General features: G+C 42.0%; 1 protein-coding gene across 4 annotated transcripts in view; it reads right to left on the bottom strand.

The window, feature by feature from the left end:
- LOC121298015 (plexin-B1-like) overlaps positions 1-17,000 on the bottom strand; it is a 126,772-nt gene that overhangs the window by 18,767 nt on the left and 91,005 nt on the right. For all 4 annotated transcript variants that reach the window (XM_041224700.1, XM_041224703.1, XM_041224699.1 and 1 more), the window contains 12 exons: positions 14,543-15,647; positions 12,228-12,410; positions 8,485-8,613; positions 6,874-6,974; positions 6,120-6,252; positions 5,271-5,427; positions 4,755-4,863; positions 4,048-4,156; positions 2,027-2,989; positions 1,308-1,442; positions 654-776; positions 382-472 (listed from right to left, as the gene is read on the bottom strand). In XM_041224700.1, the coding sequence (XP_041080634.1) occupies positions 382-472; positions 654-776; positions 1,308-1,442; positions 2,027-2,989; positions 4,048-4,156; positions 4,755-4,863; positions 5,271-5,427; positions 6,120-6,252; positions 6,874-6,974; positions 8,485-8,613; positions 12,228-12,410; positions 14,543-15,647 (3,338 nt within the window). The remainder of the gene's footprint in view (positions 1-381; positions 473-653; positions 777-1,307; positions 1,443-2,026; positions 2,990-4,047; positions 4,157-4,754; positions 4,864-5,270; positions 5,428-6,119; positions 6,253-6,873; positions 6,975-8,484; positions 8,614-12,227; positions 12,411-14,542; positions 15,648-17,000) is intronic.

A 17,000-nucleotide genomic window follows, 5' to 3' on the forward strand; every position in this document is an offset into this window, starting at 1 on the left:
CAGGGTTAAAGGGTATGAATACCCACTCTGAGACATAACTTATAAATACATCACACTGTTTCATTTCTAAATCCACATTTCCATCTGCACCATGAAGCCAGTCTGCAAAATTCAAATGACATCCCTCTTTCTAGTATCAAACCGGGGCTGAGGTCAAGGACAATCTGCAACAGAACTGCTGTTCGAATTCTGTTAGCCTGTGATTTCTAATTAATTGAATCTCGAACAGCTGCCGGTGTAAAAGTACGAGTCCGATTTCAAACCGTGCTTCCAGTTGCAAATGGAAATGTAGCAATGACTCTTGGAGAACGTTTTTATGCGTGCTGTACTGAAGACAAGAGCTGAAAACGTCTAGTTGACCTCACTTCTTCAGTAACCTACCATAGAGATCATGAGCGCTGTCCACGCGGTAGGTGTCCCTCTTGATGTAGACCACAGCGTTATAGTCCTCCTGTTGGGCGGAGTAGGTGTACTGCAACAAGAGGAAGCAGGAGAGCTGGGGTCAGCCTATGTGGAACAGCTACAGTATAGCAGTGAACTGATAAGCAGTCAAACAAAACACAACTTTAAATATCTAATCAGAACATGTTTTTGAAAAATGGCTCTCTATTTAGCCACTTAAAGAAGGAATATGGGACAGCAGTGTTCCCTACCCGGTGTAGCTGGCAGGTGAGATAATACGAGGATGGATCCAGCTCGTCAGTCTCCACATAAGTGTCCACGAGCACCATCCTCCCCTCGATCACAAACACGCACTTGTAATCCAGCTCGTGATCCTTCAGCAAAGACCAAAAGAGGAGAACGTTGCAACAATCCATTCTTAACACTGCAGTGCTATTGTTTAAGGGTGTAGATTGTGAATAAAAAGATCCTCTGGTATTCAAAACTTGAATCTTTTACTCGTCCAATAACAGGATGAGTAAAACTTGTGGATCACTGACTTTCTTTTCGTAATTATGCTGGCATAAATAGGCTGCAAGGCAAAAAAAAAATACATGCTGTGGGCATACCGCCAGCAAAGTCTTTAGGGTTTCCTGATTCTAGAGAGGGCATTCTGCTAATAGCAATACAAATGAATTCAAGCAATTACTGCCACATGATCTATTACATATTTGGGGTATAGAAGTACACATGTTCTCCAACACCTAGTATTTATTATTATTATTATTATTATTATTATTATTTATTTATTTATTTTTTTTTAAATCAGCTGGGGATAAACCCAAACATTATCACTGCTTCTCTTCATGGATACTTTGTGAAATATATTTGATTCTCCAGTCAAAGTACAGATTTCCTTGAGGTACCTGAAAGAGGTGGAGGTTCTTGCCCACCAGTGTGATCTTCCTCTCCACATTAACGGGCAGTAGGGCTGATCCCTGGACACGCTCCACACAGGGGCAGTCTTCAGGTCCCCAGCTGACACCGACAGCCTCCTCGCCCTGCACAAGAAACACAGCAAACCAGGGAACTCGCTTCAGACCCAGCATTTATCAGAATCATTTTCAACAAGTGTAGCCGTAACATTCATCCCCTGGAATTTCAAAACTACAGTGATGAACAAGCTGCTGACTGTGACATATATACAGAACAGTATTGAAGAATTAGCAGTGAAATGTTTAAAATCCCAATCTTAAGAGAAGATGGACAAACGGCCACCTATTTTCCCCTGAATTGGAAATACAATAACTTATGCTAAATAAATTAATACCAAGTTTCCAATGGGTTAGCCATTCTTCAAATATATGGAAAAATGTGAAGTGTGACACATACAGTATGTACGAACACAACCTGTCATACACGCCATTTACAGCAGGGGATAATATGGCTGTAAAAATGACTGTTTACAAAAAACAAATACAACTAAAATGGCACAGCATCAATTAAGAATCACATGCATTCTGGTAAAAGAAGTCTTTGTTACAGATTGTTGATGAGACAAGGTTTAATTGTATGGCATGTATTATTTATTAAGTGTGCCCCTGAATAGAAGTACATTTATTTCTAAATTTAGACTGCCACTCACCACTGTGTAGATTCCCGGGGAGTCATACTGGTAATCGAATTCCAAGTCTGAGTCCAGCATGCGGGGTAAGGCGAGGGACACATTTTCTGCATCGCCATCTCCAGAAAGGAGCGTGGAGGCTGAGAACGGGACCGTATCATTCTCCATCTGCACCTCCTCAAACCAGGGAACTGGGTCCGAGCCAGCGTCCAGGAGCTCTTCTGAGATCACAGTGGGCTGCACCTCTGCGATGGGGAATTCAAACTCCGAGTCCGAATCAGAAAGTGTTTCCAAAAGGGAGGGGTCAGTCAGGCTTTGGGTGGGGGTCACAGTGGGCGGCAGGACGTCATGGGGAGGTTCTGCTACCGACAGATCGTCATTCAGCTGGGCGGTGTCATTCGATGGCTCGGGGGAAGCAGTCACAGAGGCAACAAGGGGTAGGAAGGTAAGGAGAGCTGGGGTGGTAAACAGGCTTGTGTTTATATCCTCACCTGCTGTAGGCTGTGGGTAAGGTGGCACTTCAGTATCACCTAACTCCACCACATGGTTCATTGTTAAATGGTCAGCGTAGTCAGCTGTCGTCGCAATCTCCTCTTGAGTCGTCTCTTCTGCAACCAAAATGGGTACCGTGTGTTCAGCTGGCACGGCCACAGCAGTTGCTTCGGTAGAAGCGGTGGTGGTGGTAGCTAGAGTGGTCGATTCTGCGGTTGCAGGCAGTGTTGTGGGAACTGTGTCTGGCTGGACAGTATTTGGGATGGTTGTAGGCTCTGTTGTAGTTGGACTCTCTGTTGTTGTCATGGGAGAAGTGGTAGCAGTCGTCGTGGGAGTAGTTGTAGTAGTCGTAGTAGTGGTGGTGGTTGTAGTTGTTGTTATAATAGGGATGGTTGTTGGTAATGTTGTTGGAGCCAAAGTGGAGGGCAGAGGTGCTGTAGAAAACACTATCATTGGTGTCACTGAAGGGGGAGGTGGAGTAGGAAGGGCAAACTGCAGATGAGAGACGGACAAGAGGAGTTAAAGAAAACAGTTGGGAGCATGAACGGCAAAAAGAAAAAAAAAATACAATTCAGTTCATTTTTGTTCACCTAATCATTTCGGAATCCATCTTACAATCATTCAAATCTGATGACAGAATGACCAGACGAATCACACTGTTCCAAGTTAGTCTGCATTACTTGATTTTGCATACATTCTCATTGTACTTACAAGGAGACCTATTCAACTTAAAGAATATTCACAGAGTACTGTGGTTAATTCACTCATGAGGATGGCCATTAGGCACCTGCAGCCGTACGCATGTTACACACTGTGCGTACCACTGGTTTGCAAGACTTCGGCTTCATAGGAGTAGATCTATTATAGATCTAGTATAATCTTGTGTGATCGGTTGAAGTGAAACAGACATTTTAAGCTTGAGGAGTGTACTGTTTATTTAGTGGTAGTAATGAGCAAACAAAAGCAGATAAGATTGATTGAAGCCAGATGTCAGTGGTTGAGGGGGGGGGGGGGGGGGAGTTATTTTTATTAACAGCTTCAGAGCTGCTACACTGTCAGTGAATTGAAGAAAATTAAAAAAAAAAAAAAAAAAGGGTTTACTTCTTTTTAGAAAGGGACTTGTTGATGCAATTTGATTGCAGTTTACCAGTGTGTATGCAGGTGCTGAGATTTTCAGAAAGAACAAAAATGCAGCACTCCGATTGGCTGAAACACTTTACAGCATGTTGATGCACAGTCTGTATTGGCATGAGATGAGATGTCGTTATGGTTCAGTTTTGTGTACCATGTCAAAGATTTCTGGGGGCGCTCTTGGTCATAGATAACTTCTGTTGCATTTGAGCAAAACTTTACGCACATTACGTTTAACATTGAGGCATTTGTGATATTCTGAAAGTTCAGATGCATTTGACTTAAGAATTAAAAAACAAAATCAAAACATTTCATTTCAAAATCCCATTTTCCAGGACTGGATTTTGTTAAAGTAATTATCCAATACATTGCAGGTTTTCAAGAACCCTTCTAAGCCCCACTCACACACCCTGACTCACATGCTTGTTGTAGATGATGATTCCCTCCTCACAAGTGGGCTTGTGGGTGCAGAGATGCTGATGGACGCACCAGTTACACCCCCACTGGCTGCTTACACACCCACGGCACCTAGACAGAGCGAACAAGGCACTTCAGCGACACACACATCTCCTACCGACATCTAACACACTTGTGTTCGGTGCACAAAAAAAGTGGGTTCCATTACCTACATCAGTCATGGGCAACTATGGCTTCTGGACAGCCATTTAACACCAGGCTTAACTGGTACAATGAAGTGGTTACATGCTTTTATAACTGGTCTGATTGGCTCTATTAAACAATTAAAGAACATGGTTGGAACAGGCGGCGGGTCAGGAAGGACCATCCCTGACCTACAACCAAGGAATGTAGAAAAAGCTAATGATTAACCAAAACAAAAACCAAGAAAGGGAAATTGTACACGATGACCAAGTCTCAACAGGAGTAATAACTTGTCCATGCAAACATGTAATCAAATGTGGAAAAGTGTTTCAGAACATGAGCTTTCATTAGCCCAAAATCATATGTAAAGATTGGGTCACTATTTCAACAACTTGTGTCAGACATCTTCTCCCCCTGATGGTTAGGTATTGGTGGACAATGTGGCTGGACCATAACATTATTGTATATATTGAGACATTCAAACACAGGGTTAGAATGGGGCTCCCTGTACAGCAGGTGAACTCACGGCATGCTCCTGGAGAGCTGTTTCACAGCACTGCAGTCGTAGAAGGTGAACTCGGTGGAGGAGACTGTGATATTGAGGAAGCGCAGGGACAGCCTCACCGTCACATAGTCTGCAAAGACAACACAGGATTAATGAGCCTCAGAAATTGCATTGGGAAGAACACGGTAGCAGAAACGCATCGGAAACCTGCATTTCACAGCAAAACAAAGAATTCCTCCAAAAATCAGACCACTTGCTGTTTCTTTGCTGCATTTTTTATTAAAAAACAGAACTACAAAAACAGAAGTCGTCTGACTCAGCAGACACTTTCTTACTGTTCTAAATTCTGAAAGTCAATTATAGAGTGTCCCAGGAACCTGGAAGTAATCCCTATCATTTCTTTGTGAAGCCATGTTGGCATAAAAACGAAATAAGAAATGTGAGAAATGGTTAAAGTTCTGTTTGTCTATGGACCCTTTGCCAGAAGGACTCACAGCCCCAGACAGAACGCCCCCTGCCCTGCCTGGGCTCACTCACCTTCCCCCTGGCGGATGGGTGGGACCTTGTTGGCATCGGGGGAAGAGCAGGTAGCCCCAGTTTCAGTCAGCACAGCTGGGCTCTCGTAGTCCTCGAAGAAGCAGGAATAAGACTCCTCCTCAACGAGAGCAGGCAGTTCAGGGATCGAGAGGAAGATCTGGAGAGGAGAAGACAGGTGGGGTTAATCTCTCCTTCTGCCCCAGTGGGGTTACAATCACTTGAGGCTTCTAACTTTTTTTTTTTTTTTTTTTTTTTTTTTAAACAACGGTTGGCAAATAGCCTAGTGAGAACCACTAACTATGGTATCTGTATTAGCCACATCTGGTTGAGGGGGTCTTGGGGAAAAAAACAAAAGGACATACTGAGCCCCACACAAATCACACACCATGTGGCACATTTCAGCCTTGGGAAAGTGAGGGACAATGTCATGATCGAAGGTCAGACAGATGGCATGGAAGTTTCTGGTCACAGCTCTACTGGCACTACATTATAAGAACCCCTCTGCCATTCAGTCCTGGGCCTCTCTCATGCAGAGAGTGACACTTATATATTAATATAACTTAACAGTTATATTGTGTGACGGTTTTGTGATGTGGAATACACCAAACACACTTGTGACCCAGACCTACATAGGTGACAGCAAATAAGTCCCCTGCTTGCCATTGCCAAAATGTTAAGATTCCTTTTTCACACCCTATGATCAGAATACTTCTCATGGTTGAACCCACGCGGCTCCTATTCACAGCTCTTGACCATTTCCAAAGTGACTACTAGTGACCACTGAAGAATCTCCTGTTGTGAATTGAAATGGAACCCTATTGCTCCCACCCAGCAATGCCCAGTACTTACAGTTCTCTTCTCCTCCCTGCTGATGTTGGATGGAGTCAGAGACTGGACCCTCAGGCACTGCTGGTTTTGGTCGTAGCTCCACATCCACTGACCGGCCAACGATGACCGCAGGCAGTCGGACCGTCGACCGCACCTGACACAGGGGAAGAAAAGCCAACACAATGATGGAAGAGAAGTGCCCTGGAAATGGATTGGTAACCATATTCAAGATCTTAAAATATTACAGATCAGACCACTTCTTTCCTGGTTCAGTTTAAAACTGAAATTTAATAAGCAGATATTTGTATGGCTTATATTTAAAACAGCCAGGGAAGATGGCGAGTTTGAGGATTATTTCTTCATGCCTGGAGCACACCACCTTCAATTTGAGCACCTCTGTGTCTAAACACTAGTTGGGATGCGGTACTAAGCACCATTTTAGCTTCAAAATTACCTGCAGGATATAGATACGCGAGCCATGCTGAAAACACTTTTAAAATGCATTTTACTACTGTTTCCCAACCAAGTTTTAAAACATCCATATCTGCTGGTCTCCTCATCGGGGCTTGTTCCCCAGCAAAGATCAACTCAAGTGGGATTCAGACCAGGCTTGCATGACTCTCCCTACGTTTCAAGCGAGCCACTGTACACCCTATGCACTTTTGTATTTCAAAATAAGTATTTTAAAGTTCAGTTTTAAAAGACTTGTTTTGAGGAAGCCCGCAAGACTTGGAAATATCGAACTGTACAGGTTGGAACCCTGGTTTGTACTCACATTCCCTCCAGCACACACCAACCACAGTACGGGTCATTGGCAGAGAGGCAGGACTGGCAATCCAGGTGCTTGGAGCATTCAGCCACTGGACGCTTCACCACCTAGCCAAGGAGAAACCAGGTTAGAATATTAGAAAACTGCTACAGAAGTTATGGCAAGACTATATAATGCACTTTTTAGAACGTGGGGTAACCTCACAACAAGAGGACTCAAGGGCAGCCAGGCTAATCCCAGAGCTTTACTGTGTTGGGCAGGTTAAAAAAAGAGTTCAATCTTGGGGAAGAGGAGGTTGATTTCAACAACACAGATGCCAAGGTCAGATTTAAATGATTGAGATGTGAAAATTAAAACGTGAGATCATTGCCATTTTGGAGCGGGACTGAAACCGAAAAGTACATCTGTAGTAGGGTGAGAGGGCGTGTATGGAGGGGACAGTACAGGAGGCAAGTTCAGAGTTTACCAGGTCTCAACTAAAAAAAAACAAAAAACAAAAAAAACAAAACATCCCTTTCTCCAACGGAGTACTCCAATTCCTAAATTACAGTGCTGTCCCTTTACAGCGATGTGGTCAGGAGACCTCACAATTAGTGTTCCGCCTTGCCACATGACTAAAAGGGCTGTAATACTCAAACAAAAATAATGGCTGGATTGTTCGGATATAATCGTGGGTTTTGCAGCACTAGAGATCCAGATTAAGAGCTATCAATCTGACAGTTCCACTATCGGTGCAATTACTTTAAGCTTTTGCTGCTATTACTTGTTCAAGCTCAGTATGGGCTGTAACCTCCTCTTCCTTGAATACCTTTCACTGCAATTTGGCTGTCATACACATCTGGCCAAATCATCTAATTAGCACCTACCTGGACAGTGTAAATTGGTAGGGTGCACTGTATACAGACTAACTGGTTACGTAAATGAAATCGGTTCTGAACCTGAACATCCAACCAACTTTGCTACTCATTGGTCCAAAAACAATTTCCTTCCTTCTTTTCTGTAGACATGGGTATGTTACAATTGTCTAGAGAATGATCATGAAAAATAATAGTAACATTCATTAGAGAAAAACTATCCAATTGCTGGGTTTTACACTGGAATACACTGTTTCTATAAAAGTGTTTAATATATGATCAGATTGTTTATACTATCTGTGTAACAATGTGCATATATTTCCTTGATAACCAAGAAAGTTTCTTGGAACAAGACAGTCCAAATAATATGCGATTAAGTAGTCCTCAGGAGCTAGTAAAATTTGCTTTCTACAGACAGCCAGAAAAAAAAAAAAAAAATGCATTGGCTTCTTGTATAAGACATTGTATAATCGTTTTTACTTGTGCCACTGCGTTAATCTTCTTTCCACATTGGGATGCCTGCCCATTAAATAATGTCTGTGAGTGATGAAATGCATTAACTTTTAAAAAGGGTCTTGCTTTCTGCAAGCACCGCATCCGCTGCGCTGCCCCATATTATTAACTGCAACATTTCCAGCGATTTATGAATTCTTGAGTAAAACCTTAAATGCAATACAGCTTTACTCACAGTTTACAAACATTGAAACAGTTGCTCTAAGTATATCCAAACATAGTTAATTATGGTACTGCAGGCAACACCCACCATGGACTGCGTCATGATATAGAGATATTCCTGCAATTGGTCCAGCAGCAGGTCCCCACCGATGGCAGCGTTTGATTGGATCATAATCGTGGCATAAGTCTCTGCTTCACCAGAGGGGCCGAGGAAAACCTGAAAACAAAAAGACGAGTCAGTGGAGCTGGAAGTAGTGACGCATGCACTGTGTTTAGACCTACTTAGAAAACAATACTACCAAAAAAGGTGAAAACTTCTAAATTAAACATTTAATTTCTGGTCTCATCTAAAAATTCTCATCTTGTATACCCTTGTCCTTTACTCTAGTTTGCATGGGAGTATTCGTCTAAGGTTTGGGTCATAACACTGATGCTGGCTGACTTTCTCCTTCTACTATGCTGGGTAGAAAAGTATCTTCTGGTGACTCCAAACAAAGGTTTTGTTACAGTACAACTTTCTACCAGAAGGTGGCCCCATGGTACAGCTGTATACAACAACTATCCAGCATGTACTGCTAGCCCTTTCCTTCACAAGACACCACAGTGTTGAACCTGTCGCTCCTAAAACCAGTGACTTCCTGATCATTTGCAGTCCTCATACACAGCCGAAAAACAGCTTGCTGGTAATGAAGGTCCCGTCTTGATATGGCTTGTGTCCAAAAATCATTTTGCATTGGTATACTAAAAAACAGAGAGAGTCTGGCTTTTGTTTGTCAACCTTTATTTTTCGCTCATCATTTATGTTTAATTTAATGACACACACTTGTGCTGCGTTTGCTGCTACTGTATCCGACAACGGAGTTCAATTTAACAGTAAAGTACATCATTCATTGGTGTCTGTTTAATGCATGCAGTGCTGGAAGGAGAAATGCAACCCAGTAACGGGCACTAAAAGTAGTTTTGATGTATGCAATCCAAACCTCTGCCTTAACAGAAACAGCTACAATTCCCATTGGTCAAAATTATACAAAAACTGTGTTCATTTGGATCCAGACTAATTTCAATATAGATCTTTAGAATGTGCTGGAAGCTCTCCTCAGACTATCATCGCTCACTGGTTCAACAACGAAGGATTGGTTCAGGCCTGTTGCGGACAAAACAGCAAAAGGTTAACACAGGTTTACATCCAGATTTGTCCCACTGCTGCAAGCCACTCTCTGATCATCACGACTAAAGATCAATGACGAACCTCCATTCCCACTGTCAAGCCAATTGCTAACTTAACCCCCAGCAATGGACGTTACCAAGACACTGGGGCAAACTGGGTTCAAACCACACCTGCGTGACTCACGCAGCACTCCAAACTTCAGTGCTTTTAGTAGGTGAGCTACTGAGGCAGCCTTAGCCCAAAACACATTGAACAAGTCATTTTAAACTTTTTGGAAAAACCAATAAAATTACTTGGAATATTTTTTTAATTGTCTGTGTTTCTAATTAAAACTAGTAGAGCAAACAGCAGCTTACTGTAAATGCTAAGGTTGTCATGGAGCTCTTCACAGTCCAAGCATCACATTAAGGAGAACGGTTAAGACCGATCATTTTGAAAAGTGCTGACATTCCTCTGAGATTTAGTGCTGTTGAGGGATTCAGTTCCATTTATTTGCAGCCCTATGCAATTTCAAAAAGGTTAATCTCAAAAAGAGAGCAGATTTATGATGTACTCCGCAAGGAAATGCAATGGTCTGGCATACCACAGCACAATAAATAGCGCACGAGTGGATAACGTGTGTTTAAAAGCCTGCTTGTTGGGCTTCTTTATTTAAGCCGATATTATTCAAGGAAAAAACAAAAAAAAAAAAAAAACAAACAAAAAAAAAACGGTAAAGCTGAGGCACACAGGATCGTACTTAATACTATATAGACTCTGGCCTAACAAAACATTTAAAAACCACGTAGGTTTGTGACATTTTCCACATAATTTCTTGGACCGCTTGTCATAAATGCCCTGGCATCTGTGAAAAGACACATTCTTCAAATATATTCAAATTAACAAACCTTCTCACAACCTTTGTGGAACCTAAAAATGTCTAAATTTATGACTCTGTGGGGAATGTATTGCCTTTAAAAGAGCAAGTTGGAATGGGTATGAAATATCAGCTGATGTACTCTATTTTAGATTTACTTTGTATCCAAAACTCACAATAACATCTAAACCCCAGGTACATCTGGCACAACCGAGGGTAACCATTAACCTTAACCCAGTGCATGTGAGGAATTGGTTCCCATTGGTTCTATGTGGTATTTCTTACATTCTCTACAGTGTTACACTTAAGGTATGCATCAGGTATATTAGGAGAATTCTGAGAGCTCCAGCCTTTAAACTTCTGAGCTTTAAAAAAAAAAAAAAAAAAAAAAAAGGTCACCGGGATGTGATGACTGAAACTGAAAATTATACGAAGTGACAATCACAAGAAGAATACATTAGTTACGATAACTGCATTACTTCATTCCCACAGCAAGCTGCCATTTAACCCCAATTCAAAAACACACTGCCTTGCGCTATTTATCAGTGCACTCATGCATTTATGAATAGATTTTAAATTGTATTCCCTCACCCTGGTATCTTACCCATTTATTTATTGAAATCACTGATTACACTTGGAGAAGCCTACTGTGACCAAGTAGTCTAGTTCTTAAGAGATTGCTGTGAAAAGCTGCTTGCAGGTTTTGTGTTCCCTGAAGCAGGGTGCATTGGTATGTCAAAAGAAAAACAGATTCTGTATTTAATTAGTGATCCATTTTCTCAGAGCACACTACTGTATATTTCCTAGTGCATGTCAAGTGTCGTCTATTCAATTGTTTACTTGTCCAGTAACAGATGCTTCTTTCATACAAACACTGCAGTAAGTTGACTCACACTTCTAAGATGTTGGCAATAAATAAATAAATAAATAAAATCACACACCTGCTTTATACATCGTAAACTTGTGCAAATGGGCTGTCTAATGCATTCCACAATTGTAAACCCGGCACAATGTGACTGTTTGGTTGACAGGTGCCTCTGTAAATTGAAAGCTGCTCAAATGAAGTACATCTCAAACCTGGTGCATTACAGAGTATATCATTAAGGTGGTAATCTAAGGGAAGGCTGCGTACACCTCCAGAACAATTCAATCTAATCTATGCAGACTTGTCAAGTTGAATCGGTTTCGTTCTACCTGCTCGTTGTGGCCCTACATCATGAATAGGGCTTGAACTTTTCGGTTTTGATTTTCCAAATCTCTACCTCCCTTTAAATGTTAATTAGTAGTTGTTAAGCGGTCTCTGCATCCTAGTAAACTACTAATTATAAGACTGGGCTAAGATCTTTTTTTCTTTGCTACAAAATCAAGGAGATCTTAAAATGATGGACTTGCTATCAATGTACACTATCCGTAGTGGACAGTTTATGCTAAGAAGAAAATCTGGTCAGGACGGCTCTTAAAAACGAGTGAAAATCGCAGTGATAGGACGACTACAAGAATGAAATGCAATTCGGATTAGCGATGAGCAACTGAAGCAATCTGCTACGTCCATTTGAAAAAATAAAAATAAAGCGAAACAGAAATCAAGCTCATTCAAGACATGAAGGTAAAAACAAGTGATGTTGGTAATTAACAGCTTTCTCAGTTTAGTTAGGAAACAGAATCTGCTCAAAATAATTTAAAAGTCATAAAACCTGAAAACTTCAAGCCCTTATGGCATGGGAAGTGTTCAAACCTAGTTACAGTAGTTACACACACTATACACTGACAAACACACAAGTACTCCTACACTTAGGTCACCAGTTACCTTGTGCAAGTTTCCTTTGCTGTCCCCCAGGAACACAATGGTATGTCCCTCCATCACACTGACAGCCACAGCAGTGAGGCGGGTGCTCGGGCTGTCCAATAACGGGGTAGCCTCAACCGGAACTCGACTGGCCATTGGGCTGGGGGTGTGGTCAGAACCACAGGGGTAGGCATCAAGGGTGTTCTGAGGAAAGAGAAAAACAAGCCTGTTATTTGAACTGCGAAGACCAAGTCGGTCTTTGAAAGAAAGCATTAAAAAAGAAAAAAAAAAAAAAAAGCAATCTGTTTTTATTAATAATTTAAAATTGGAGAGGAACATTCTGCTGGCTATTAGTGGTATGTACACAAACAGTGAGGTCTGCTAACGTTTGTTTAATTTTGCTTGGCCGAAATCCTAGGGGTGCTAATTTCCATCATAAAACAGTTGGATATAAATGGTTTACAGTATATAATTTCCACTAAAACTTCCAAAGAATGTATTAAAGCCACACTTCCTCCACAACCACACTCATTCCAGTACCAAAAACAAAGCCCATGATAGGGTTTACTATCAGTGCATTGTACAACTCCACCAGAACCCAGGACCAATTGGCTTCCCAGGTTATTTTCAATCCTTAATGGTAGTTTTGGCTACAGACATCACATCTTGAAGTCTTACAGCCACTCTGTCAACCAGACAGGCAAACTCCTGCTATTAACTGCAGCACAGAGAGGTTGTGAATGTGAACTGCAAGTTCCGCTGTAACCCAGGCAAGCAAAACAAAATGTCAACAAATCGTTTCCTTCATCAACAGAGTAGGTGACAACATCCTGGTGCTTCCACAGGGCATGATTCTGACAGCATTAATAACTTAGACACACATTCGTAAAACTGCAAGGGTAATATTCTTGTGGTATGCTGTGTTGGGGAAGCTACTTTTTAAAAAGTAGTCCGTTACAACTACTTGAAGAAAATCCTAACTCGTTAACTTACTTATTGCTTTGGAAAAAAAAAAAAAAGTAACTTGTTACAGTTACAGGCACAGTTTAAATTGTATACAGATATTTTTTTTCAGATCGGTCAGGCTGCAGCTCAAAATATTCTTTGAAGATCCAGCTAAATCGAACCCACCCTCCTCCAACTCCATTTTCTAGCATATGATATAAAAAGGGCATTAATGTGACATTTAAGTTTTGACTTGCACTGTTAAGGAAACATTTGGACAGAAGATACTCCAGGAGCAGCCTGAAATAGTGATACAACTTCACGAGCATCCTGAAGAAAGAGTAATCAGTGTATTCATAGAAGCATAGGTGTTCAGAGTTATTTAGTATAGTCGGAATACTTTACCGATTTCCTGCAAAGACTACACATTCCATCTGCATCACAGATTAAGTACACCATTGGAAATGTAGTGTCTGTATTGAAGCAATTGGAAGTTTGATTATGTTGGTTTCTTTTGTCTGTGTGTCTTGGCTTTATAATCAAGAGCAGGTCAATGTTTTATAAACCATTTCCTGCCTGTTTATTAAGAACCCAACCCCCACATCATTTCCTGAAACAGCTGTACTCCTCCAACCCCCAGTGGGAACAGATTCCTTACACATGCCACTTATATTGAATTTTTGATTCACCAATAATATGCATGTATATGCAAGATGCATTTATTCTGATATGCAACAGAAATCTTATAGCAATATTAACTTACGCTAAAAATGACCATGTTGCAGCACACTTAGTTGTCTAGATATACAGAAGAGTAACACCTGATTGCACAGACCTTGATTATCACTGACCTTGGGCTTTAAAGAGTAATGTGATATGGGTATGAAATATCAGTTCTCTGAACTAAATGTATTCTTGTTCAGATTCACTTTGTCTTGTATATTAGTTTCTGTTTCAGTCTGTTTCAGATTTCTTTAAAGCACCCTGTGGCCTTACAAGAGCTCTCAAATATGTCATATCTAAGTAGAGATGGATGCAAGAAAAACAGCAGTAAGAAATACCAGAGACGTTTTAGGGGGAAAGGTTAATGGTTACACACTGGTGTACCAGCTGTACTGAACTCTATAAAAGGCTACATGGGTGTTTTAAGCATCTTGAATTTGTAAGCCACAATGATGTGATGACCACAATTGAAAAGCGATACCAAGTGATTAAGAAGACTACATCTGTTAAGATAACTACGATATCGTATCAAGTTGTCTAAGATTAGGGAGCCCAGGATTAATACTAATCTATGCCTCCCTTCTATATCCATTGGCAGGGGATTAAAAAAGGAAAACGCTACCAGCTTGTGGAAATCAAATCACTGACGATAATGGACGACGTCTTACCGAGGGGAGGTTGGCACAGAGGGACTTGACATCATACTCTATGTAGGCTGCCTCTCCACCTCCCTCGGCTCGCCCGTCCCTCGTGTAGCACAGGTCGCGTGTGGCATTGATGCGCCGATCGATCTCCTCCAGTGTGTACATGCACATCGCAGAGTCCTCTCCAGGCTTCCCCGAGGAGGCCAGTCCCACAGAAAACACACCCACCAGCACATCCTCTTGGGTCCTGAGCCGCCCAGACCCCAGGCTCTCGGCCGGGCGCCCCACGTGAACGGCCTGCAGTAGGTTATAGTTTTTCCCAGCAGTCCGACACACCAGCGGCACCTCCACGTACGAGTAATAGGAGGTGTCATACAAGCAGATCCTCGAGATGTAGGTTTTGTACTCCCGGGACTGTGATTTCAAATCCCGCCGGTAAAAAAGGAAGTAGACAGAGGAGTGGTGGGAAAAGGATTTGACAAAATGGTGGTCGTATTCCGAAAGACGGCCCGCCACGGCAAGCTTGGCAGTCTCGTCGTATGAGAAGATGGGCGGAGACACCAGGTTGCGGGTGGAGATGGGAGGGTGGCTGCTGGTGTAGCCGCGGCCCACAAACAGGACAGGCAGCTGCTCTTTGGAGAGGGCAACAAGCCCCACAGTGGTCACGTTTGGGTCGTTGGCCGCCACATATTGGGTGTCCACCGGCCGGTCAGTCCTGAAGAGGACATTCTTGATGGAATCCAGGCTGCGTTTCTCGCAGATGCCTTGGTGGATGCTGCCGCAGGTGATGAGCTCCCCATGATAGGGGTTGACCAGCAACAGCTTGTTGTGGTTGTTGGTCAGACGGGCCTGGGGGCAGTGGGTGAAGGCGATGGGCGGCAGGCAGTCTCTGCTGTCCTGAACTGGCCCTGTGCTCTCCTCAGTCCTCAGTTGCAGGTCGGAGCTCAGCTGGAAGAGGTAGTTGGTGGCTCCGATGTAGACTGTGCCCGTCTGGGGGTCTGGATGAAGGGCCAGGTGCTCGAGTTTGGTGTCGCTTCGGGTGAAGGTTTCATAGGTGCTCAGGAAGCTGCTCCTCAGCAGGCAGAGGAAGGTATAAATAAGGACCGCCCCGGGTGGCATGGTGAACATTCTGCAATACAGAAAATGGTTAATTATTTTAGGGGTGCCAAGGCCACAGAACAGCAGGCAACTTTTTACTGACATTTCACAGCAGATTTTTCCCCCAATATGCAAAGTTCACGCTATGCAAACCAAACACATTCTTGATTTCTTTTGTGAGACACGATCCGGAGCTGCTGTCATCTGACAAACCCGTAAATTACTGGTACTAGAAGAAGATCAAAAGGGCAGCACATAATAAAATACACTGTGTGAACAGAACTGAAGTCATTCGAACAAGGTCTTGAGAAGTTCTAAAACACTCTACATCAAGGAACTCGAGGCCAAACCTGAGGAGAGTTAAGCCTCACAGTCATTTTCTCATGTGTTCCTACATATTTAAATAATGTACCTCTGATTTTTTCTTTTCATTGTTAACATCCTGACAACTTTTTACACTTACAACTTTAAAGTCTGTTTCAAAGCATTATTGCTGTGTTAATTTGTTTGACAATGTGGGCAATAAGCCGTACACTATCAGTGTACTAGAAAACAGCTTTGACAAAGACTTTAAAAAGTTATGGGTAAAAGGTTGGTCAGGATGTTAATGAAAAGAAATTACAGGTACATTATTTAAACAGCTGGAGCAACACGTGAGGACATGTAACGCTATTTTTCGGAACCCCGCTATTTACTTTAAGTCATTAATCACTACAGCATGTGCAGTAATTGCTCTTGTAATAAAGTGTGTGGATATCATTAAATGTGTAAAATGCTGCTCAATTGTTGTAGTCGATGAATTTTTAACGAGAATTGAGAAGATCATACATTAAACATTAAAGGCCTTCCTTTACTTTGCCAAACAATGACAATGGTACCATACAGGTTCAGTCCACTTGGTTGCCAGGTTACGGAGGTCTCCCTAGATGAAAATGGTCTCCTTACTGATACTACTGTGTGACTTCTATGATCTGGGATATTATTGTACTTGTTGGATACCAGATACCCAACATTAAAAACTATGTTTGAGAATAGGTAGTCCTACCTAAAGGAAGTGGTTTGCTCGGAGTACTCTATGCTGTGTCATAAGGGTTTAACATTAACCTGTACACATTTTTCACCGCTCACTCGATCAATATCCAGCTAAACTTGAACTAAAGGACAGAAAGGCAGTTAAAACCAAACAGAGTCTATTTAAAATAAGTGTAGCCAACAAAACAGTTCCATAAAATGTCTCCACCATGCACATTCACTGATTACATAGGTCTCAACCTTGCAGCTTTAAAAGAAAGACATGATATCTGGTACTACACAAAACAGCGCATTGAGACCCATGTAGTTAATGGAAGTGACGATTGCTTTAAAGGCAATGGGAAACTGTTTT

The sequence above is a fragment of the Polyodon spathula genome, chromosome 23 (assembly GCF_017654505.1).
Source record: "Polyodon spathula isolate WHYD16114869_AA chromosome 23, ASM1765450v1, whole genome shotgun sequence".
Taxonomy (NCBI): domain Eukaryota; kingdom Metazoa; phylum Chordata; class Actinopteri; order Acipenseriformes; family Polyodontidae; genus Polyodon; species Polyodon spathula.